This window comes from Cajanus cajan, chromosome 10 (assembly GCF_000230855.2).
Source record: "Cajanus cajan strain Asha chromosome 10, NIPB_CcT2T_4, whole genome shotgun sequence".
Taxonomy (NCBI): Eukaryota; Viridiplantae; Streptophyta; class Magnoliopsida; order Fabales; family Fabaceae; genus Cajanus; species Cajanus cajan.
In genome coordinates, this window is record NC_138526.1 from 42,709,187 (window position 1) to 42,733,805 (window position 24,619).

The window sequence follows — 24,619 nt, forward strand, 5'->3', positions numbered from 1 at the left end:
AAGAAAGGTAAAAAGTCACTCTTTATCTTTCTTTCTCTCTTGGACGGTTATACTTCAATTATCTCTTTTCCACCCCTCGCCCACAAGACTTGTGTGTTTGATTGGTAAAAAATGGAAGAGTGAAAATGATTTTAGTGATTTAGTTAATAAGAAATAAAGGATGACAACTAAAAAGGTAATCTCACCCTTTTTTACTTTTACATAAATGAGTAAAGACTGAATTCCTAATTCATGATAGCTTTAAATTATCACAATCTTTTTATAAAAAAAAAAAATATTTTTGACCAAATATTGACCATCTCCTTTAGGATAAAATAAGAATATGTGAACACAAAACAGTTAAAATTACATAATTTAAACTTTTTAAATCAAGTCCCTTATCTTTTTTTAATTTTTATAATCAACTTAAACATAAATTAATAATGTGCGAAGAAATCAAATTTTACAAACTCATTGCAAAAATTAGAAGAAAAAAAATTATGAATTCAATTACAAAATTTTAAAGTTTAAATACTTAATTATTTTTTAAAAACTTCAAAAGCCAACATATGTATTAAACCAAGAAAGAAACTAACAATTACCGATAATAGTTAAAATAAAAATAAAAAAGTAAAAGAAAAGACATTTTATGAATCGAAACGGTATATAAACAGTAATATATCAAATTCTCTATTTGATTTGTCCTCTGAATATAAAGAAGATGAATTTCATGCATCTTAATCTCATCTAATACGTAATTAGAAGATGATTAGTTGGAGACGCGCTTAGCCAATCTAGGTGAAGTTCTAACCCCGTTCTCTGCTTCAGATCTACTCCTCTTTCCCTTGGATTTCTCTGTTTCTTGAAGCAGCGTCTTCTTCACAGGTTCGCCGCCTTTTACCAATCTCCGAGTCCGAGTCTTGAACGGCGTCGCATCAGACCGCTCCTTCTCCGAAGCCACCCTATCAAATTCATCGCCAAGTTTCTTCACTAAGCGACCCTTCCCAACTACAACCTCATCTTCCTCTATCAGATCCATGAACCTTCGGTGTTTCGCCACAACCGGAGCCGGTGGTGGAGAAGGCGAGGCAACTCTTTTGGATCCGCGGAGATCGGGAGGAGGCGATGGGGTTGGGCTTTGGGCCTGGGCCTGGGCCTGGGACTTCTCGCGCTGGGAGCGGAGCTTTTGGACGTTGCCTTCGATTTTGCCCTGGAGGCGGAGGCGCTTGGAGCTGAGGCCACCCATGGACCAGTGGGCCTCTTCGGCCCAGGACATTAGGGGTTCGTTGACGGGAGTAGGTGGGTCGACGCGGTGGTCGTTGAACTTGACGTCGGTGTAGATGCGAGGACGTGGGAGGCTGGTGCCGTAGAACTTGCCGGGGCCAAGAGAAAGTGCCATTGTTTGTGAAGTAGAAATGCCAGAGAGAGAAGGTGGTGATGGCGGGAACAATGGGTGTGTTTGTTAATTAAATAGGAATGTGAAAGAGGAGGTCGTCATGGCGGTGGCGGGAACACGCCCCTTCGCGGGACAAATTGCCGCGCCAATACCTGTCAAAATTTGGTGTCTTTTCGGTATGGGCTTGGGCTTTATCGGAAGAGAGTTTTTTTGTTTGATGGGCTATTGTATTTGCAGGTCCATTTATCTTAAAATAAAATGGTTTAATTTATATTTTTTTTATTATATTGCCCCTACTAACCTGTCTTATCTCATTCATCGGATTCAATTCAAAGTTAATTTTGACTATCTTGGCTTTTGAATTTAAATTTAATTTATTTTGAGAATGAGTTTGAGTAATATATGTCATCTCCACTCATTTTAGTATTTATAATTCATGTCATCTCCACTCTCTGTTTTTACACTTATTTATATTGTTTAGGCAATATTTGAGAAGATAATTCACCATGTTCAGGCCATATTAGATTTGCAAACAGTGACTCCCGTCATTGTCACTTATGATTAATTGATGATATACAAGGAATATTACAGACACTTCAAAACATGCAAATATTGGAATAGAAATGATTTTATAATTTGTATTTTCTTTTATATTTTCTGTTTTTGTTGTTGAACATTGCATATATATAAGACCACTATTTATATCCTAATTTTATTTCTTCTGTATTCTCATCTCATCTATATTTATCAAATTATTTGTTATTTTATTGTTAACTTATTTCAAACAACTAACAATTAATTGCAAAATGCATTTGAAACCGAAATACACTTGAGTGTTTGTGTTGTGAGGGTGTTAAACGTCAAGGTTATTCTTATCGAATAAGATTTGTCAAAAGGGTTGTGAATAGTAATCTCTTTCAATTAAAGTGCTATGTAATTTTGACTTTAAATCAACATGATGCACCTTTAGTTTTTCACTAGTCAAATCTTGAGCAAATATTTTCTTCAACCAAAGAACTACATCTTTTCAAAAAAAAAAAAAAAAAACAAAAACCAAAGAACTACATTAATGGAACGAAAGATAAACTACAAACAGTTTGCACTCCTACCAAACTGTATTAATAGTATAAATACAAAAATCAAACCCAGGCATGATTTAAATAATAATAAATAAAAGATTGCCATTACAACACACATAATAACAAATATCTAGTAGCCCCGGGGAGCACAAGCTTGCTAATCAACAGATTGACCACGCGCGTTTTCCACAAATAAGGGAAAATCATGTTTCACCTGAGTCTGTATGTTTGCATTTCTTCCCATCTCGTTCCGCTCTTTCTGTTTCTGAGATATGACAAAAAATATTACAGATCCACATTTATATTAGCTACTACATAGGCACTGGTCAACACCCTGAATTATATTACAGATTCACAAGGAAGCTCAACAAAATCACAGGACTCTTGGCATAAAATGAACAATGATATGGACATATAACTTGACAGTAAAGTCTGTTGACCATCAATGTTATCACAATATTTTCCATGAGCATCGTGGACGTTGCACATGCAGGATTAATTACTAAATATTCATCAATAACCAGGGACCAGGGTCGGTTGCAATCTTTTATCTCTATTTTTTTTACCCAACCATGAAGGATATGATCAACATTCAAATCCGTATACATAATCACACTCACTCACAAAGCAGCACACTTGGCACCTGGCATCCCACAATTAGGGTTGTTATCAGTTTGGATTTTTTACAAAATTGAACCGAACCAATCCATTTACAGGGAAAACCATATAAAGTGAATTGGTTCAAATTTTAATAAATTGGATCAGTTCAATTTTTCCGATAAATAGATCGAGTTTTTTTGAAATGGATCAATTTGGTGCAATTTGGTAATCTACTTTATATGGATTGATTTTTTTTTCAAAAACCTTGTCTATTCAAATCCGTATACATAATCACACTCACTCACAAAGCAGCACACTTGGCATCCCACAATTAGGGTTGTTATCGGTTTGGATTTTTTACAAAATTGAAGTGAACCAATCCATTTCTAGGAAAAACCATATAAAGTGAATTGGTTCGGATTTTAATAAAATGGATCAGTTCAATTTTTCCGATAAATAGATCGAGTTTTTTTGAAATAGATCAATTTGGTGCAATTTGGTAATCTACTTTATATGGATTGATTTTTTTTTCAAAATCCTTGTCTATTCTCTAGTCAATGTGGGACTTGAGTTTTTTCCAATACATCCCCTCATGTCCAACATTATGGGCTTGACACGTGGATAAATGGTGGGTGACCCTTTTTTAATGATCTAGGATAAATGATCCTTTTCTGATACTATCTTAGAATAGTAGATTTGAGCCTAACTCAACCTACAAAAACGGCTTATAAGACGAGGGTTGTTCTCTACTTATATACTATATAATTGTCTAATTTCTAGTCGATATGGGATTTGGGTTTTTTTCCAATAAACCTAAAATGTGTATTCAACCCACTGAATGAGAGTACATGAAGTTTATATAGTTTCAGTAGCAACAGCTTCGAACAGAAAATATAAGGTGCTACACTACTGCTGTACATATAAGAAAAGTAAAGAGTAAATCTACACTTCAATACAGAGACAAAAGAAATCAAATATAAAACTACTCAAAAAAACCAAAATACTTGTTTATCACATTCAATTGGAGGATAATCTACTAGAGGCTATGAATGAATTATATTCCATTATCCCTAGCAAAGGAACTACTATCGATAAGTACTTTGTGAAGTTTAACTGTTTTACCTGCGAAAGGATTTTATCAAGTTGATGTATTGGAAGGCTGAGTTTGACACAACTCAGCACTCAACATATGGTGAAGAAGAGCATCAACCCTCTGGCTTCGTGATTTTGTGCTGCAGCAAACCAATATTGTTAAATGTTAAGAGTGTAAGGCCACCATCAATATGCCTTTAACTAACATTAGCTTCTAGGTTGAATTGATCTTACACAAGACAAGGTAATAGATCATGATTAAGTGCTTAGGAATAAACCATTACCCTATTATTCCTAAAAATTAAACTAAATTTTAGCATAAGGTATAATAAGCTTGCGCACTGTATACACTTCGAGTTCAAGCCAAAGGGCTTTTGTTTCAGGCAGCATGTTAGGGATATAAAACAATTCATGTGCTTTCACCTAACAACTAACAGCTTTAAGGATGAGTTGGTCTTTGATCAATATAGTAGAAGCAGCTTATGTGTGCATGAATAAACACAAAAATGGCATCCAGAAAAGTATTGACAGCTATACGTACCCAATAGATCGCCTTCGGTATTTATCTCCTTCAACTTGCTGTATAGAGATGACAAATATAGACAGATATTTAGAACATCTTTTAAAACTATATATGTAAAGTTAACAAACAATCTGTAACATAAAAACAATAAGAAACTAGAGACAAAACTCTTGCCTAAACACGGAAATTACATAAAATACAGTAGTACACTTGCTGTCCTAGAGACAAAAGTCTCCAACAAATAGAATTCTCTGCCCACAAACAGAAAATCACAACACACTTGCCTAATTACACACCTTACTATAAGATATAATCTTAATATCTAACTGCCATCAGTTATCTTCTATGAATAATTACCATCATGCAGTTTCTAATACAGAACTACTACAAAATTACCAATACAAAATAAGTTATTTTATGTCACATACTCCATATAATAATTGATCAATAGATCCTTCCTAAACTACTTGGATCCTCGTTCAATCAGAAACAAATAATGTAGACATCAGAAAGTTACTCTATAAGAGACTACAAAATGATCTCTGGAGCACCGGAAGTTAGTTTGTAATGTGGACGTTTATTATAGAATCAAGTAATAAGCAGCTTCCAAGTAGAAGGAAAAATATTCTGGGTTCAAATTCAAGTTTCAATGATACCCATTACTCACAAAAAATAATAAAATATTTTGCACACAGATCCAATGATAATATTAGGATAATCATTGTTGCATACAGTGAGGCATGTGGACAACTATTCAGAAAAAGTTGCAGTGAAAGCGCAGTTTGTTTTCATGTGGCTGATAGATGATAGCTGTGATCATGTGAGTATCAATTGTAAATATCATATCCAACGTCATCCAACTGCAATCTTTTCTACCGCTACACAATGTCCTCCATGTCCCTAAATTGGTTTAGTAATCTAATTTCTATACATAGGCTTACTCAAGACTTGAATTGTTCAATAACATTTTTTTTTTCATTCTCTCACTGTGTCTTTTAGAACCTTGCCTCAGGAAGGATGATTTTAATTGCTAAAGGGTAGAGTGAGTTATACTTCTTGCAAACAAGACAATTCATGATACACCAAAATATGAGATGTCTTTTGGTCAACAAGCAACCTTAAAATCTTGGGAAGCTTGCCAAATTTGGCTTTCAACACAAACCTGCCTTGGACAGCCTCTGTCTAGTTTACTTAAATCTTTATTTCCACATTTGTTTCTTGAAGAGCTATTGAGTCCTTAAGTGTGATAATTTGTCATGATTTTAAGCACCTTCATGCTTCCTTTTTATCTAGTGGATTGGTTTGGTTTGATTTTTTGAAATAATTGAACCATATATGAATATAAAATAGATAATCAAATTGCACAAAACAAACTCAATTTTAGAAAAATCAAGTCCGTTTATAAAAAATCAAACCAATCCACTTTATAAAAATGGTTTGATTAATTGATCCAATTTTATAAAATAGATTTGTTTGATTTGGATTTTTCAAAAATTTGATACATGAACAGTCCTAGTTATTTCCTTATTTCCTTTTTAGGTATTATAATGTTTACCCTATACAGGTGGAGATTAGTGAATATACAATTACTCATAAGTATTGGAATTCTTTGTGGACACTATTAACAATTACGAATATGTTTGTTATTTTCCAGCAGTAACCACTGCTTTAAAACAGCCAAAATTACAAAAGTTACATTTTTGTTCCCAATCATTGAATTTGATATGAATTACTATACAAAATTGGTGCAATTGTTAAAAGTTTATTTTGTAACTGAACTACATATCATTTATCAGTTAATGCTTAAACACGGATGCTTGAAAGACTCAACAACTTATAATTCCTTATTGGGAAGAGTTCACATTAAATACAAACCTTGTCATTTCCTTCACAGGTTTCTGATGACTCAAGATCCATTTCGGCAAAGAATGCCTCCAAGACAAAAGCAATAATCTGAAATGCAGGAAAGACATAATCATTTATAACTTATTAAACATAAAGAATGTGTTATGATGGTACAAATTAGGCTATGGTATAAAAATCCAGGCAATTTCATTCCCTTTGATTAGTCATAAAAATATTTTTTGAGTTGGACCTAACTCAACCCCAAAAAGTTAATTCATGAGGTAAGGATCGCCTAAGTTGATAATGGAATAGTCATGAGGTCGGGTAAACTTTTGGACAGAATATCAGATCTATGATATGCCATCTTGAGTTTGGCTTGGGTCTAACTTAATCTTAACAGCTAGCTCATGAGGTAAGAATTTTCTAAGCCTTTATTTTACAAGCTTTACTTTGATCATATTAGTTCATGTAAGATCTCAAACAAAATGATTTTTTATTACTGTTTTCAATTAAATATATTTTAGAAGTTGTATTTAATTATAAAGAATTAGAATTGTGCATGTCCATACGAGAAACACTTGTCACTTCTCAATGTTCTCATTCCTGATATATAGTTTGTATTCCATAAAATTGACAGCGGAAAAGGTATTAAATAAGGACAGAGTAAACCATACCAAATTCAAAAGCAGCAAAACAGTAATTACGTAGAAGCTAATGAAGTACAAATAGGTCCAAGAAGTTCCAGTTAATTCCTTGTAGCTCTGAAATAGAAAATCACAGAACCTATGTTGTAAGTGCATATTGAAATCATAATTTCACAAATTTAAAGATGAAGATTTCATATAAGATATAACAAGTGGTTGCAGCAACTAACGGATGTGAATAAGCATCCTATAATAATGCAGCAAGTAATTTATGCATATATTAGATGTATTATTGTTAATTTCAATAATAGTGCTTTACAAACAACCCAGCATTGAATGGTCAATGCACAAAATGCTTGCTAACTATACATAATCCAATTTATCTTGACTTGATAATTCGGTTCATTATTGACTGAACTCTCTAAAGAGAGACTTGTCCTTTAGCAAAAAGACAACTATGAAAAACACTTCTTAATCCTATGTTGCATGAAATATAGTTGAATCCATCATTTTGTCAAACACAGCCAATAAGAGGGAACTGAAAGCAGATACACTGAGACCAGATAATACTCTCAAGGTATATAAATGGCCCAAGATATGTTGTATACAAGAAACTTATATAGTAATTTTTTTTTTTAATTCAGCTTATATCAGTTTAAGTTGTCATACCACTTGAATATGAATAATTTCTTATTATTGAATCTGAATAGGTACAATAAAATAAATAGGCATAAAACATAATCAATCCCTAAAGTTTAGGGATTTAGATAAAACTGACTAAGGAAACTAAACTAGAAAATAGAAGATAAACTAATATATCTAAACTATATCATATAGAATTATCTTAACACTCCCCCTCAAGCTGGAACATAGATATCATATGCATCTAGCTTGTTACATATATATGTTATCCTAGGACCTCGTAAAGATTTAGTAAAGATATCTGCAAGTTGATCCTTGGAGCAAACTGAGGTGGTCTTGATGATACCGGAGAGAATCTTTTCTCTGATGAAATGGCAGTCAACCTCTATATGCTTTGTTCTCTCATGAAAAACTGGATTAGAGGAGAGGTATAAAGCTGACTGGTTATCACAAACTAGTTCCATATGACCAACCTTGCAAAACTGCAACTCTTGAATTAAGAATTTTAGCCACAAGAGCTCACATGTGGTGTGAGCCATAGCACAATATTCTGCTTCTGTACTTGATCGTGCAACAACACTTTGCTTTTTACTCTTCCATTAGACAAGATTACCATCCATGAAGACACAATAGCCTGATGTTGACCGCCTATCACTTGCATCACCTGCCCAATCTGCATCTGAATATCCAACAATGTCTGTATGTCCTCTATCATTGTAAACAAGTCCTTTTCCTGGTGATCTTTTGATATATCTAAGGATTCGAACAACTGCAAGCCAATGACTCTCACAGGGAGAGTTAAGAAACTGACTTACAACACTGACAGGAAAGGATATATCAGGTCTGGTCATGGTGAGATAATTCAATTTTCCCACTAATCTCCGATATCTCCCTGGGTCAGGATAAGGCTCCCCCTGATTAGGCATAAGCTTTACATTAGGATCCATGGGAGTGTCAACTGACTTACAATCTGTAAGTCCGGTCTCTTCTAGAATATCAAGGGCATATTTTCTCTGAGAAATAGCAATTCCGGACTTTGACTGAGCGACCTCAATCCCAAGGAAATAACATAGGGGACCTAAATCCTTAGTTTGAAAGTGTTTAAATAAGTTGCTTCAGAGCCTTGATGCCCTCCTGATCATCACCTGTAATCACAATATCATCTACATAAACAACAAGATAGATAAATCTATGTGTCGATGAGCGTCTAAAGAAGACAGAGTGGTCTGTCTCGCAGCGGATCATTCCAAATTCCTGTATAACTTTGCTAAACCGACCAAACCAAGCACGAGGTGATTGTTTGAGACCATACAAGGACTTTTGTAATTTACATACAAGACCAGACCCCCCTTGAGCAATAAACCCAGGAGGTTGATCCATATAAATCTCCTCCTCCAAATCACCATGTAAGAAGGCATTTTTGATGTCTAATTGAAACAAAGGCCAATGCCTCATAGCAGCCATAACTAAGAAGAGACGAACTGAGGCCATCTTCGCAACTGGAGAGAAGTATAATCCAAACCATATACTTGCGTGTATCCCTTAGCCACAAGACGAGCTTTCAATCTATCCACCTGTCCATCAGGGCCCACTTTCACATTAAATACCCACCGACAACCAACAACAGATTTTCCAGGCGGAGGTGGGACAAGTACTCAAGTGTGGTTGGAGTCTAAAGCTGTCATCTCATCAATCATTGCTTGTCGCCATCCTAGATGGGTTAAGGCCTCCTGTACTGTCTTGGAAATGATAATAGAGGAAATAGCAAAGACAAAAGCATAATAGGTAGGAGACAAACGATGATATGAAAGAAAGTTATAAATAGGATGAGGATTACAAGTAGAACGACTACCTTTACAAAGAGCAATGGGCAAATCAACCGAGGTAGGTGGGGCCGGAGTAGGTAAGGAGACTGGAGCAGGGGCAGAATCACATGACTCAATTGTAGAAGTACTGGGAGGAACAATAGTATGTGACGACGCTCATAGGTTATCCCAAATCGGTGTAGAGGACGATCAAACCCTGGTGGTGTGCTAGGAATCTCTGGTGCCTCTAAAGTAGTAGGTGTAGAAGGCACACCGGGATCAAAATGAAGAATAGGCAATACCTGAGAAAGGAGATCTGAGTCAACCGAAGAGACATCTGTAGCAACGAAATATGGTGTATTTTCAAAGAAAGTGACATCTGCACCAGTGTAAAACTGATGTGTAGCTGGAGAGTAACAGCGGTACCCCTTTTGAACACGGGAGTATCCTAAGAACACACATTTGATAGCCCTAGCAGACAACTTAGCACGTCCTGGGAAAATATCATGGACAAAACAAGTACAACCAAAGACACGAGGATAAACAGAGTAAATGGGATCCAATGGGTATAATAGGAAATGAGGTACTTGATCATTCAAGACAGAGGATGGCATTCGATTTATTAAATACCCTGCAGTAAGTACAACATCTCCCCACAACTTTGGGAGTGCATTGGCATTCAATAAAAGAGTACGAGCAGTGTCCACAATATGTCTATGTTTTCGCTCAGCTACACCATTTTGTTGAGGTGTATGAGGGCAACTAGATTGATGTAGAATGCCATGGGAAGTCATAAATGATTTGAAGCAATCTGAAAAATATTCTTTAGCATTGTCACTTCATAAAATCCGAATTACTTTGCCAAATTGAGTTTTGATCTCTGAATAGAAACTTTGAAAAATATTGAATAAGAACGATTTTTCATCAAAAATATCCAAGTACATCTAGAAAAATCATCAATAAAGGTAACGTAATACCTATGCCCTAAAAGAGAAGGAACTCGACTAGGGCCCCAAACATCAGAATAAATGACATCAAAGGGAGACACAGCTCGACTATCAATACTCTTAGGAAAAGAAGTTCTAACATGCTTCCCTAATTGACATGACTCACACTCTAAGGATTCCAAGTGTGAGAGATGAGGTACCATTTTCTTTAATTTATTCAAGCTTGGATGACCCAGGCGACGATGAATTAAACTAGGAGACTCAACAGATGCACATATGGTAGAGGTAGAAGACTGAAGGTAGTAGAGACCATGTGATTCATATCCGACTCCAACCGTCTGTCCCGTACTCCGGTCCTGTATCAAGAAAGAATTGGAAGTGAAGGTTATGGCACAATTTAGTGACCGAGTCAACTTACTTATAGAAATCAAATTAAAAGGACATCTAGGAACTAGTAAAACAAATTTTAATGGTAGTGAAGGGGTAGGTGATATTTGGCCAATACCAGTGGCTTGGACTTTTGACCCATCTGCAAGAGTGATATGATGTGGAGTTTTAGGTGATGATAGGCTATGGAAAAGGAAGACATTACCAGTTAGGTGATCAGAAGCACCAGAGTCCAAAACCCAAGGTCCAATAGACGTAGAGTGAGAGAGACAGACGGTAGAATTACCAGTGTGAGCAACAGTGACAAAGGAAGAGGCTTGTTGAGCTGCCTTCAATTGAAGATACTCTTTGTAATCATCGGTAAATAATGAGATTAGATGATTGCCCTCAGATTCAATCTTGAGCTCTAGAGCCGAAGTTGGAGATTGAGCCATGAAGAGAGAAAAAAAAAAGGAGAAAAACAACAAACAATCAGCCACGAAATTCCGAGGTAGAAACAAATCAACCACGGAATTGTGAGGTAGCAACCAAACCACCACGGAACCCCGAGACAGCAACCAAACAGCCACGAAATTCTGAGACAGCAACCAAACAACCAAGGCCGCAACCAAACGACCACCAACAGACCACCTAGAGTGTGACCCACAACCTGAAAAGGGTCAAAATGAGAAGAGGGTGGGCCGGCGAGTCCAACGGAGTGAACTGCGTCACAAACGGAGGTTGGGAGGGCGGCGCGTGAAACCCATGTGCCGGCGAGCTTCCTCAAAAAGAACCGCGCGAGAGAGCGCGTGAGACGGCGGCTGACGGTGGCTTGTGACGGAGAGGCCAATCGGCGACCTCTGAGTGTGCAGGCGGTGTCAACTCCAGCAACCGCGGACAAAACTTGAAAACCCTAGAAACCCTAGATGTTGGCGACTGGATTAGGGTTCCTGGACCAGAGTGCTCTGGTACCAACTTGAATATGAATAATTTCTTATTATTGAATCTGAATAGGTACAATAAAATAAATAGGCATAAAACATAATCAATCCCTAGAGTTTAGGGATTTAGAAAAAACTGACTAAGGAAACTAAACTAGAAAATAGGAGAAGATAAACTAGTATATCTAAATTATATCTTATAGAATTATCTTAACATACCAAAGTACGAAACCTCAAAACCATGGTTATTTGTAGTACAAAACTCAATCTGCCCAACTTCCAACATGGAAAGGTTGGTCACTTTAAACTTCCTCCGAAATACACTGGGACACTATGAATACTCTTTTTACTTTTGTCGTAATGCACAAAAACAAAATCCACTTAACATCAAATTATAATGTCCATTCATATTAGAATGCCAACTAAGAGAGAGAAAGAGAGGGAGAAAGTTTTGAAGAAAACTGATATATTTCCATTATAATTCAAAATACAAAGAAGTCAGGAATTCATAGGAATGATTACACAGTTCAGTTGTAACTGAACTCTAAAAGAATCAAAAACAGAAAACTAAGAAAAGATACAATGCAGCACGTCTCTATAATAAGAGCCTGCACCTGCTCTACTTAAAAGTTAAAACGAAATAAAACTGTATTGATACAAGTGATATTCCAAGTATTTCTAACAATTCATTATTAACTTTCACTACAAGTCAGATATATTTTACAGAAATTACTTGTTTGTCATGCATAACAGCCCAAGTTAAATGATAGCTTGAAGACAACTTGTATGAGGAATTCATATAAACTATTCTAAACCTGACCCAGCATGCAACCAAAAGTAACAGGTCGATAACATAGGCAGGTTGTAAGTGATCATGTCACAGAACACAATCAAAACATGCCAGCAGGCATCATGCTTCACAAGCACTTTGGTTAGCACATCAAGTTTTCCACATAACAGCTGATGACGAGCCCATCTAGATCTTTCCCACACATAACGATTTTAATAAATTAAACCTCCTATTAAAAAGGCATATTAAAAGAGAAAACAAGGGCTACACAGCATCAGACCACCACATGGGCAGTATAAAGATAATGAGAATATCCACCATGGAATAAGAAAATTCCTAAGTAGAAGAAAGGAGTGAATTTGGTAAAAGAGTGACTAATGAAGAGGCAGACAGAGAAGTAGGTGGAGTAGAAGATTAGGAAGTTGCAGCCCCTCAACATTTTCTCATTTTTATTTGTTCTTTTTAAGCTTAATTCTAAGTGTAGTCCTTGACTCCTTGTATATATCTCCTCCGAGCCGATAACTCCTTCAGAACCAATGAAGGGGAGAAGAGTGGACTCAGTTACTATGAAGCACAAACACATATCCTGTTTGAAGTGTCGCAGTATTAGACACATTTCCGACGCAGATTTTGTGAGCTTGGACACTTTATTTTACCAACACCTTTATACAAGACGGACACTTGAGTTGAAATTCCATATGAATGAATACATACTACTATTATTAAATAATATTCATTTTTAATTTTTAAAAAAGTCATCTTATAATATAATATAAAATATTAAATCTTTAATCTTTCTGATTCTTTTTTTGTGAAACTTGTTATCAAGAAAAAACATAGAAAGTTGGTTTAACAAGGTGAATATACCTTGATATAAATTGATTTTCTTATTTTAGGATTTTTTGTATACAAGTCAAGTTCTTTCATTATAAAATTCTTAATGTCTTTTGCGAGACTCATAATTATAAGAAGGTGAATACACAAAAGTATGCAAATATTGATTATCAATTTAGATTCTCTGTTATGCTATTCCTATTTCATTAGTCTCTCTCTCTCTCTCTCTGTATGTGACATCCCGGTATCTTATATTTTAGACAATATCTATGTCAAAGTGTGTCTTGTCCAATGTCTATGTCAAAGTCTGTGTTCCATTGGTTACATTCAATTATATTATATCGATTTCCAGTTTCTATCATTATACATGCAATGCTGACCATAGGTTTTCTTGAGTGACTTTTATCTATCACAAACACAAGAAATATTTGGCATAGATCTAAAGATAATTATCTTGTCGTATTTCAATAAAATATTATTGGGACCAGAAATATAACCAAGACAAATTATTATGCAAAAGAAATATAACCAAGACATAGAAATATATATCACATACAATGGTGGCTAGTCTGCAACAACTATTAGACACATTACATTATCATGAACCAAAAGATCAAGGTGTAAGTCAAAAAGGATAGGTGACAATACACATACCGTCATTACTTCATCCCAGGTTGCCGTGACAAGAAAATTGAAAAGTGTCACCATTCCATTTGGGAAATCATTGAAATTGAAAACCAAATAGCTGATTTCTGTCAAGAATGATACTCCAAGAACAACATTTACATAGCAATAGTTCCATTTCAGAAGAAACATATATGCTAGTATTAAATTCAGGCATTCAGACCTTGATATTGACCAAACCCCACCCTTCACCCCCCAAGAAAAATGTCATTTTTAGTAAACATAATGAAATTACAATATTACATGAGCTTGAAATTCGCATGGGTGTGAAGGAAGATGCATATTTATTATTGGATCAAACCAACTACTACAGGCTTAAAAGAGATAGTTTTATAGATGATCAAAGGATACTCATTCTCAGCAAGATCTGTAAATTCCAATTCAGGGTTTCCAGCATTAACGATTCCACCAAAAATCTACATATAGAAAGATAGAAGATAAGTAATTTTATTAGAACAAAAAATTGGATAATTGGCACATAATAAAATGAATCCTCAGTTTAACTTGTAATTCAATGTAGAAAATGATCAAACACTACTAGCATTTCACTCACCTGTACACCAAGGGAGCAATAAATACATAAGACACAAAATATGATCCCTAGGTATGGCATCAAACTTGGTATGAGAGTCAAGAAAGTTGCCACGAAGGCTCGGTATCGCTTGACATGCATTAGAAGCCTTATTAGTCTCAACATTCTTGCAAGAAGAAGGTATCGAATCCTGTAAGGGGACAGGAATCAGGAAAAGCAATGTGTAATAGTATCTTTAAATAAATGTTACAAAGCCAATGGACAAACATTATTGGCACAACTTCCCATCTTCAAATGTATATACTATCTTTCAGACATGTTAGGAAAGAAAATGGGTCTTGTATCAAACTTCCTTTTCTTTTAATTCTAATTTTACAGGTACTGCTACATCTTTTTTTTTTTTTTTTGGTGAAGAAAATGAAACTTGGTCTGACACACCAAAATAAAATGCATATGTTAGCATCTATTACATTTACGCAAACCATTCGTAGCCTTTTGTCCTTCTAGGAAAGCACAAATAATAATAATAATAATACTAATAATAATAATAATAATAATAATAATAATAACAAGCATAATAATCATAATCATAATAATAATAATCCACAATGACAAATTAGTAGTAAAGTTGGATCAATAATGAGAACCTGAAACAATGCCTCTTTCCCATGATATAATTAATAATGATGACATGGAAAATTATATTTAATTTGTGACTATGATAATGAAGGCAACATAAACACCGGCATAATTACAATTGAGAACGGATTAGGCTTAATTCAGACCCAAAAGGATACCTCAACTTATAAAAGGGATACTTAATTAAAATAGCCAAATAATGTGGAATCCTAACAACACCCCACACCTGAGAACTGGACACTTGGAACGTGAAGTTTGGAAAATAATTTGTGCATGGCCCAGCTTTAGGAATGGGATATATGGGTAAAGTACTCCTTATACAGCCATGGCATTATTATTCCAAATGTAGGTTTTTAATTCATATTAGGATGAAGCAGTTCTAACTGCCACCTATTTAATAATTTGGTTGTCCTCTCTGGCAGGTTGTCTTCAGGTGTTATGTGTCTCTGATAGATAGTTAGTGGTTTCTGTGGTGGTTTGGTGGCTTGATTCAGGCGAGATGGCTTCTATGGAATGGAGGCACACAGTGATGGTGAGTCAAAGGAAGCAACGGGACCTCGATCCAGGTTGGAATGGCTGACAATAGAGTTTGGGCACACCAAAGATTACTAAGAAATTAAGGCTGTCCCAACAGATGGAAAAAAAAAAAGAGAGAGACTTCCAAATTGGAAGATCTAATACCAAGTCGAAAGGAATGATCTCAATTTTTTTTTTTTTTTTTTTTGTATAATAAGTATATACATTTTATAAACTAAGTCTCATAATTAGTTTACCAGAATAGAGCCAAACTATGGGAACAAATCTATTCTAATTAACTATCCAAATAAAAGAAATAAAGTTACAAATAATCTGTACAATAAACTGAATTAAGTTCAAAACCCTAAAATCATAACAGTTCATCACGACACAATCATGATAAAAAAACAATATAAATGAAAACTTTTCATAAACAATTTCCTCCAAGATTAAATGATCTAACATATAATGTCATACCGTTCAAAAATCACACTATCTGACTAGTGGACAAAAGATGATGTCCAAAATTCAGCTTCATATGTTTTATAATTAAACTATTAATAGAGAAGTTTTTTAAAACTTCAATTTTAGGAAATGCAAAGATCCATCAATAGTATCTCTGCAACGTTAGTTAATAACTAATAACTCATTAATAGTAATTGAAAATCACACCTGAAATGAAAATGGACCACTAATGTGACCAAAGGAGTGTTCGGTAAAATAAATCCCAAAATTTATAACATTAAACATTATGTTTCATGTAGTAATTTGGATTTGTGAACCAAAAACAGAAATATTAAACATTCGAACATTCATAGTAAATGTTCATACCATTCTCCATTTGAGATAAAAGGAAGATTATCATTAGGTAAAGCAAAAGTTACAGTTTCTCCAATGGCTGCAAAATTTAGAATTATCAGTCAGTGCAGCCCATAGCATGGCCTAAAAAATGCAGTGTCCATATAAAATACAAATCCAGGACCTCAAATGAATGCAACATATTATGTACTAGAATAGCATAGTCTACACATTTAAGATTATACAATAGCAACAACCAAACCTTTTCCAATTAGGAGGGGTCAACTACATGGATCAAGTGACATCATAATATTCCATAATTAATGTATAAAAAAATTATAAAAAAAAAAAAAGAAGCTACTGACCTCAAATTCCTTCTTAGTGGTTTTGTCTCACTATTTTCATTTCTCTTAGCTAGGGAATCTCCTGGTTTACTCCACACATGCTCAAACCATTTAAGGCAAGTTCTACAACTTTTTTCTACATTAGGTGCTACCCCAACTTACTCTCTGATGAATTCATTCCCAATATCTTTTATGGGTCTAGTATGTCTATTCATTCAACGTAACATTCTCTTTTTTTGCTACATTATGTTTATTCTCTTGTTGAATTTTTACCGTCCAACATTCAATATTAATATCAAAGATATTATAATTGAGAAATATAATTTTCCCTTATGCTCAAAGTACTCTATTTAATTCACCCTGACCGAGTCCTATGATATACAGTTTCCTCTATTTACATGTAGACACCCAAGATTATCACTAATATTTCATGGTACGGTTTTTACAAGTCCAATCCAAATCATTTCAAAATGCTAAACCGATCTAAGAAAACTAAACCAATTAAACTGTTGCATGAAAAAAATCCAAAGCTGAAAAACCTACTTGTTTATTTTTACTGTGCAGATCAGTTTTTGAATCCTATTTTTAAAAGCAAACCAAACTGCATCACTTGTAATATTAATATACTTTTCTTTCTTACTTCCCCGAAAAAACAAGTCACCATCCCTCAAGTGACCATAAGAATCAATATCATTGCAATAATGCTAAGGCTGTTTGAGACCTTTAAGATGCTTGGGTGCTAAAATATCAATATCTCACCATTACCCACAAGAAGCAAACTCAAGTGCTTACACTCGGTTACTTTAATACATTTAAGTGGTATAGAAAACAAACTAGTCAATAAAGTAGCTAGTTCTTTGAGAAAAAAATATGCAAAATAATTAGAATAAGAGGAAAGAAAAATACATGTAAAATTCTGCTATTTAGAAAGTGTTGAGATATTAATGTATTATTTAAAATAACATGAACAAAATGAAAATAAATAAATAAAATAAATAAAACAAATCATCCAATCTAATCCAAACTTCTTTTAATCAGATTCAATTCAATTTGATTTGATGATGTAATCAAAACTAATCCAAACCAAACTGCAAATATCCCTTTTTCATGGTAAAAGCAAAAAATGAAATTGCATGCATTCAACCATATGTTGTTTAAAGAACAGAAAATAACAAGCAGCATAAATTAATTACCAATAATCACCGTGATAATAAAATCAAAGCGATTTTGCCCATCCCGCCAATAGTTCTCAAATCCATATGAATAAATCTTTAAAACCATTTCTACTACATATATCCACCCTGAAAAACAGCAAGAAATGATCAACAGAGAGAGTTAAAGTATATCATTATGTGCATTACAATAAAATAAATGCACCAAATCAAAATGAAGAATCACCATTGTGCTCAGAAACATTGTGGAGTCTTATTGACAAACCAACAAGAATAGAAGGGATAATAGATTCTAATAATTGATTTTATTTAACATGGAGTAAATAATGCTGATAAATTGCAAAAATAAAGCTGCAGACAAAAACTCTGAGCTACAATTATTTGTTCAAGCTAGCACAAAAACACATCATGTAAAAATAAGAAATAAAAAGAATATCAGCAGAAGCTAATCCCTATGAGATGCATTCTTATAAAAAGTATATGAAAAAGCAAAAGAAATGAAAAACAACTTCAGTGCAAAGAGGAATTCACACAGCAACATCAACACATAACAAGAAAGTACACTGTTTGGATATACTTACCAAAAACAAACTCAACCACTTGCCACACCATTTGAGCAGAATTGTTTTCTATATCAAGCTGCAATTGTGAATTAATACAAAATTATCAAAGTATAGATACACATAATCCTCGTGAATGTATTACTTCTTTTTTTTGGAGTTATGACCAGACCATATATAAATAAATATTTTATCTGAACATGTTGATACAAGTGCTCAACAGTACACTATAATGATCTTTCCAAAGAAAAATATGTTGCATAAGTAGAGAATAGCAAAGTTCACAATATTCCCACAACCACTAAAGCTGGAAAAGGTAGAAATATATCAGGATGCCAGTAGAACAATCAGCCATTTGAACTGTGGTTATATTTGAAGCAGCAGTACATAATGAATTTATTAAACACCATTCTTAAATGATTTTTAAGACAAACAATACCTACATATAACATTATTGAAGTGTGCAAGTATATCTAGCATATAGTCACATCAAATGAAACTGTAGGTTTTGGCTATTTCAATGAAAAACATGCCATACCGTTGTCTCAATAATAACAGCAACCAGATTAAGTATGAGAACAAAGGACACCAGGTATCCAAACATAGGGCTCTTCACAAATGCTTTTAATCTCTTTGAGCTGGGTGAATGGTAGAATGCTAAATAGTCAAAGTAAGACATCTGCAACATAATACGAAAGTATTACAGATGCTACAAATCTCCACCTTCCTAGTTACAGTTCACTTTGATGAACTTCTAAATGTTTTAAATTGGAGACTTTGAACTTACAACATCTTCCTTCTGAAATTTTAAAGCAATAGCATTGCAAATATCAGCAAATTCATCCATGTTGATCTGAAAGTAAAATTACAGTAACATTAAAACATGCACCTACACACAAACATCAGTATAATCATAGAAATAACCAAAACATAAAAAGAACAAATATTACCTTTATATCATGACTATCATCAAGCTCATCAAATATTAACTCAAATTCCTCCCTGGAGATTTTCGGCAAAGTCCTACAGAAAACACAAAATTTATGCTTCAACCTTCATAAAGCGAGAGGAAGATTATAAAAAGCTACAAAGTTTAGAACCACAAGCTATGAAGTACCGATACTTCAATTTGTTTCACGTATCCGTATCCGATACGTATTCGACATGATACTCTTGGATACTTCATCGATACGTGTCAATGAAGTATCCTAGCCTTTAAAAATATTATGAAAATTTTATTCAATTCCGATACTCTCAGATACTTCAGCGATACTTATTGGTGATACGTATCGATAAAGTATTTAAATTTTTGAAAAATTATGAAATATCCATTACATCTAAATAAGATATATAAACATATTTAATATAGAAACATAGAAATATTGGTCTTTGATGAACTGTAAATGAAAATTGTCTTCTATATGGATAATTTTAAGAAGGGAATGAAATTGGTAATATTATTTCTATTTGTAAATAATAAAAAGTAATTTATGATGAAATAATTTATAATTTATTTATTTTTAATAATGTACAATAAGTATGTTTTTAATTTGGATTTGCAAAATAGTAAATATATATTTAATGTTTATGAATTTTGATCAAAATTACAAGTACACAATTATTATATTGTATGAACATTGATATATATGATGACACGTATCTTACATGTACATATCCTATATATTTTAAAATAATCGTATCGCCGTATCGTATCGGTGCATCATAGACCATAAGTGAAAGATTAACTGATGCTTCTAGTGTCACAAAAATATACTACCAGCTCATTGAGGAAACAAAACTCATTGCCTTTAACCAAAACAGAAGCCACAATGACAAGCTATAAGCAACACTATTAATAACTATACAGAAAGCCAAAATAAGTAGCTTAATTAGTCACTCTTTAAAGTTAGTGACCCATATTGTGAAGCTGCAAATGAAAGCAAATAAAGTAATACATCATTTAAGCAAAGCAATCTCTTCTCTTAATCATTAAAAGAAATTGCTGTCTTCCAACATTTTTCTGTGACTGATACAAAGTGTTGTGTGCACGTGTTTGACTTGATTGCTTGCCAAGAATTTTCTCTCAAGCTGATAATCATTCCAGCTATTTGACTAACCTATTTTTCTAGCAATTCGCTTTGGTTTCTCTAACATCTGAGTTGTCTTTCCAACTATAGGTTTTAGTAGATCTCAATTTTGTTTTCTAATTATTATTTATTTGCGCGGGGAGATGCACTGTTTTCTTGTAACAAGCTGAAAGCTTTAGTTTGAAAAAGAAGAGGGGGGGGGGGGGGGGGGAGGGTTGGGGAGAGGGTGTTAGAAAATTTGTGAAATATTTGATAATATCTTTTTAATATCTTAGACTTAGACTATTTTAGAGTACCCTAGATGATCTGTTAGGATTTATTTTTTATTTTCAATTTTATGATTGTTTCCTTATTTAGTTAGAATCATTGTAATTATGGTCTATTGTGTTATATAATAGGGATATTATCTCCAATATTTATTTATAATTATTGCATTAAGTCGTATATAAAATGGATTTCTTTGTGTAGTCAAGACACAGTTTCAGCATCCCTTGTATCTGCTTTTCTCTATTTCAAAGAGAGGGAAAAATGGGAAAAGGGAAAGAAATATTACTATTAGCAATTATGAAAGGGTAAAATCAGGAAAATCTATAACAACGGGCATGAGCAATCCATACAAGTTAACTTCCATCACTTTCAACTCAAAACCTTAAGGCATTAAGTATATGTCCCCTTGCCACTTATATGTCGCTCAACATATTCATCTCTATCAAATATGAGACTTGCTACTCACACTTGCTCTATCTCTCTTCTCATGAGTTAATCTTCTTTCGTATGATATGCTCCCCCTCAAGTAGAAGTATTTCCATCCATGAGTATTCTATGGTGGAATTCCCATACATAGATCCACCAATTTCGTTATGCTTCAATACTCGTCTGAGTTTGTCACCGAGTCACACTAGGCTTTGATACCTCTTGATATACAATGTGAAGAGAGTAAAGCATATGGGAGATCTTCAACAATGGGTCATGAGCAAATCTCACAAGTCAGCTTGACAGCACATTCAACCAAAATGGATCCTTGCCACTTATATGTTGTTCAACATGTCCATCTTTATCCAAATTTAAGCGATGAACTAACAATGTGATGAATCTGAAAGCATAATGAACATTGGGGAATAAAGTAATACCTATATTTGTTCAACTCCTCAAAGAGCCTAATGCATTGATCTTTGTTGAGATATCCAACTTTCTGCAATCAGGAAACAATCTCAAACAACTTTAGAATCAATAGAAACAAGTTGCTAGTCTCAAAAGAAACCCATGTCAAAGAATAAGAATCAAGAAATATAGTCATAATTTCATAACAAAATAAGACCAAAATAAAAACAATTACATTATTTTGAAAGAGAAAAATAGATCCAAGAGAAGCTGAAATTGTGTGCCTAAACTTACAAAACCAACTTGTAAAATGAGTGTTGATTATGACTCAAAATCTAATGTATCATCTGTATGCTCTATAAAGTCTTTTGTATGTACAGTCTTATAGATTTAGTTTGTCTCCATTGGTTTGATGGATTCAAATAATGCATAGTATGTCTTCATTAATCTAATGGATTCAGTTTATCCTGTTTTATAAGACTTAGTTTTAGTTTTAGTTCCTTTCAAAAAGCAACATAGAGAGAAAGTGTGAAAGTAAAGTGCTATGTGTGAGCACGAAGAGCTAGGAAGAAGATACGTAGAGAGGAAATGAGAACCAATTAGAGAGATCAAGGGGTTTTTGAGAAGAGCAAGAAGTTGCTCTATTCTAAATACTTGATCTTGCTTTTAGACAGTGGAATTTGCTCTATTGCGTTTTATTTGTGTTTATGTTTTACTTTCTTGTTGGGTTTTCTTGTTTCTACTTTTTTTGTTTGTTCTTGCATATGGTCTGTTCTTGTTTGTTTTCTTTCTTGTTTTAGAACCAACAATGACAATTTCCCACTAGTTATATACCTTTTGTTGGCATTATCTCTAGTTGATGCGGGACTTGAATTTTTTTTCAATAGACTCCCTTATGCCCAACACTATTGACTTGGTGTGTGAATAAATGATAGGTAACTCTTTTCTGAAAGACTCAATGAAGACAAACAATGAATACAAAATATTATTTTTATGTAAATTGTTTAAGAGTCTTGAATTATGTAAGATGGAACAATCCTAACTTTATTTAGCTCATTAGGGTAACTAGGAAAAGCTTAAAATCAACCTAATAGTAAAACTAAGTGGCTTAAAATGAAAAATGGCATTACAAGGAACTATTCCCACAAAGTGTAATTAAATTACAAGTGAAAAAATTTATTTTTGAACAAAGGTTTTTATGAGAGAGTCGATTCCCTTAGAAAGGAATCTATTTTCATGAGCTAAAAATCTTCTTTTACAAAATCTTTAACTTAAATATTTTCAAAATTAAAAGATATATTTGATATGTCTAGGAAGTGAGTTATAGGCCTAACTCAACCCTACAAAATTGGCTTGTATGAAGAGGGTTGCTCCTTACTTATAAAGTCTTTGTTTGTCTTATCTCTGATCAATGTGAGACTTGGATTTTTCTCAATACATCCCCTTAAATCCAACATTATTGGGTTTGGTGTCATCTAGGAAGTGGGTTATGGGCCTAACTCAATCCTACAAAATTGACTTGTAAGGTGAGAATTCTCCTGTACTATTAAAGTTTTTGTTTGCCTTATCTCTACTCGATGTAAGACTTGAGTTTTTCTCAATAATATGATTGACAAAATAAAAGATATAATTGATATTGTTAATAAAAATAAGAGATATAATTTAATTTAATAAGGGAATAATTTTATCTCTAAGATACATTATATTTTTTTTTGTTTTAAAATCTATATATAAGAAAATAGCTTTTCCAGGGAATTAACAAGTGGACACAGACTGAGAAAATTAATAAATAGAATTAGGAAAAAGGGTAAGTCCAATAAGCTAAAGTTTGTGAGGATTGAAAGTCAAACACTAAGCTTCAATTTGTGTAATCTCTACTTTCTAGAGTAGTGACAGTGATTTTTCTTTGACTTTTTGTTTAGGAAATCCAAGGGTGGGTTCCCTTGATGGTTCTAAGTGTTAATAGTCACTCAGATTTGCAAGGAAGTTTTATTTGTGGTACCCTAGGGGAAGTGTCGCTAGTGGGAGATTAGAGTGAAAAGGTGAGGAGTGTCTCGGCTTAGATTGTCAAAGAGGGTTTCTGGAGTATAAAAGATTTGCGGCACTGTATACTTGAATCTGTTAGTGAAAAAATCTCAAGCGTTGCTTAAAGACCAGACATGTCTTAGTTTGAACTTTGAACCAAACATGTATAAATCACTCTTTATTATTGTTTAAATTGTTTTTATATATTAATTTGAATTGATCCTTTCTCTGATTATTTTATTCAAATTAATTAAAAACCCTCTCCTCATCTCCTTCAACATTATATTCTTCACAATTAAAAAAATTAAAGAGTACAGTTTATTATTATTATTTATAATTCAATTCACCCTATCTTGAGTAATTAAGGCCACTTGGTTAACACAATGGCTAATAAATTATAACTTCCAACATAATTAACATGCCAAAAATTATCAATACTAAGAAGGCTAACATGGAAGCAGCCTTCTAACTTTCAAGCAATGTTTAAAAGATTTATATCCTAATATACATTGAGAAGTTGTATATACCTTCATAGAAAGACAAAGTTTCTAAGTCTTCTCTTTTATTAGCTATTACAGATAAGAAATAACACTTTTGCACTATTATGAGCTCACTTCCAAACTTTCTAAAGTTCAAGTGAATTTCTCATTATGCCATCAATTTCCATTATTATTCTCA

The 24,619-nt window shown here is 33.6% G+C and overlaps 2 protein-coding genes across 4 annotated transcripts in view; both read right to left on the minus strand.

Moving 5' to 3' along the window:
• Window positions 1-610: 610 nt before the first annotated feature.
• On the minus strand, window positions 611-1,737 carry LOC109810413 (uncharacterized). The gene has a single exon (XM_083065462.1). The coding sequence runs from the start codon at window positions 1,376-1,378 to the stop codon at window positions 749-751; it is 630 nt and encodes a 209-aa protein (XP_082921588.1). The 5' UTR covers window positions 1,379-1,737; the 3' UTR covers window positions 611-748.
• Window positions 1,738-2,417: 680 nt separating this feature from the next.
• Window positions 2,418-24,619, minus strand: part of TPC1 (two-pore channel 1) — a 29,886-nt gene continuing 7,684 nt past the window's right edge. Inside the window, exons 10-25 of one of the 3 annotated variants that reach the window (XM_083065460.1) lie at window positions 21,946-22,007; window positions 19,679-19,751; window positions 19,516-19,581; window positions 19,267-19,407; window positions 18,750-18,807; window positions 18,190-18,297; window positions 16,686-16,752; window positions 14,721-14,889; window positions 14,519-14,583; window positions 14,138-14,228; window positions 10,753-10,908; window positions 7,189-7,275; window positions 6,545-6,622; window positions 4,688-4,725; window positions 4,177-4,286; window positions 2,418-2,719 (exon numbers count right to left, since the gene is read on the minus strand). In XM_083065460.1, coding sequence (XP_082921586.1) covers window positions 4,193-4,286; window positions 4,688-4,725; window positions 6,545-6,622; window positions 7,189-7,275; window positions 10,753-10,908; window positions 14,138-14,228; window positions 14,519-14,583; window positions 14,721-14,889; window positions 16,686-16,752; window positions 18,190-18,297; window positions 18,750-18,807; window positions 19,267-19,407; window positions 19,516-19,581; window positions 19,679-19,751; window positions 21,946-22,007 — 1,353 coding nt within the window. In that variant the 3' untranslated portion in view covers window positions 2,418-2,719; window positions 4,177-4,192. Of the gene's footprint in view, window positions 2,720-4,176; window positions 4,287-4,687; window positions 4,726-6,544; window positions 6,623-7,188; window positions 7,276-7,844; window positions 9,908-10,752; window positions 10,909-14,137; window positions 14,229-14,518; window positions 14,584-14,720; window positions 14,890-16,685; window positions 16,753-18,189; window positions 18,298-18,749; window positions 18,808-19,266; window positions 19,408-19,515; window positions 19,582-19,678; window positions 19,752-21,945; window positions 22,008-24,619 lie in introns of those variants that run through there. The other 2 variants (XM_083065461.1, XM_083065459.1) reach the window with 2 other exon arrangements.

What these genes read in the sequence shown, in the direction of transcription:
- LOC109810413 (XM_083065462.1), bottom strand. Translation starts at nt 1,378, where the DNA reads ATGGCACTTTCTCTTGGCCCCGGCAAGTTCTACGGCACCAGCCTCCCA.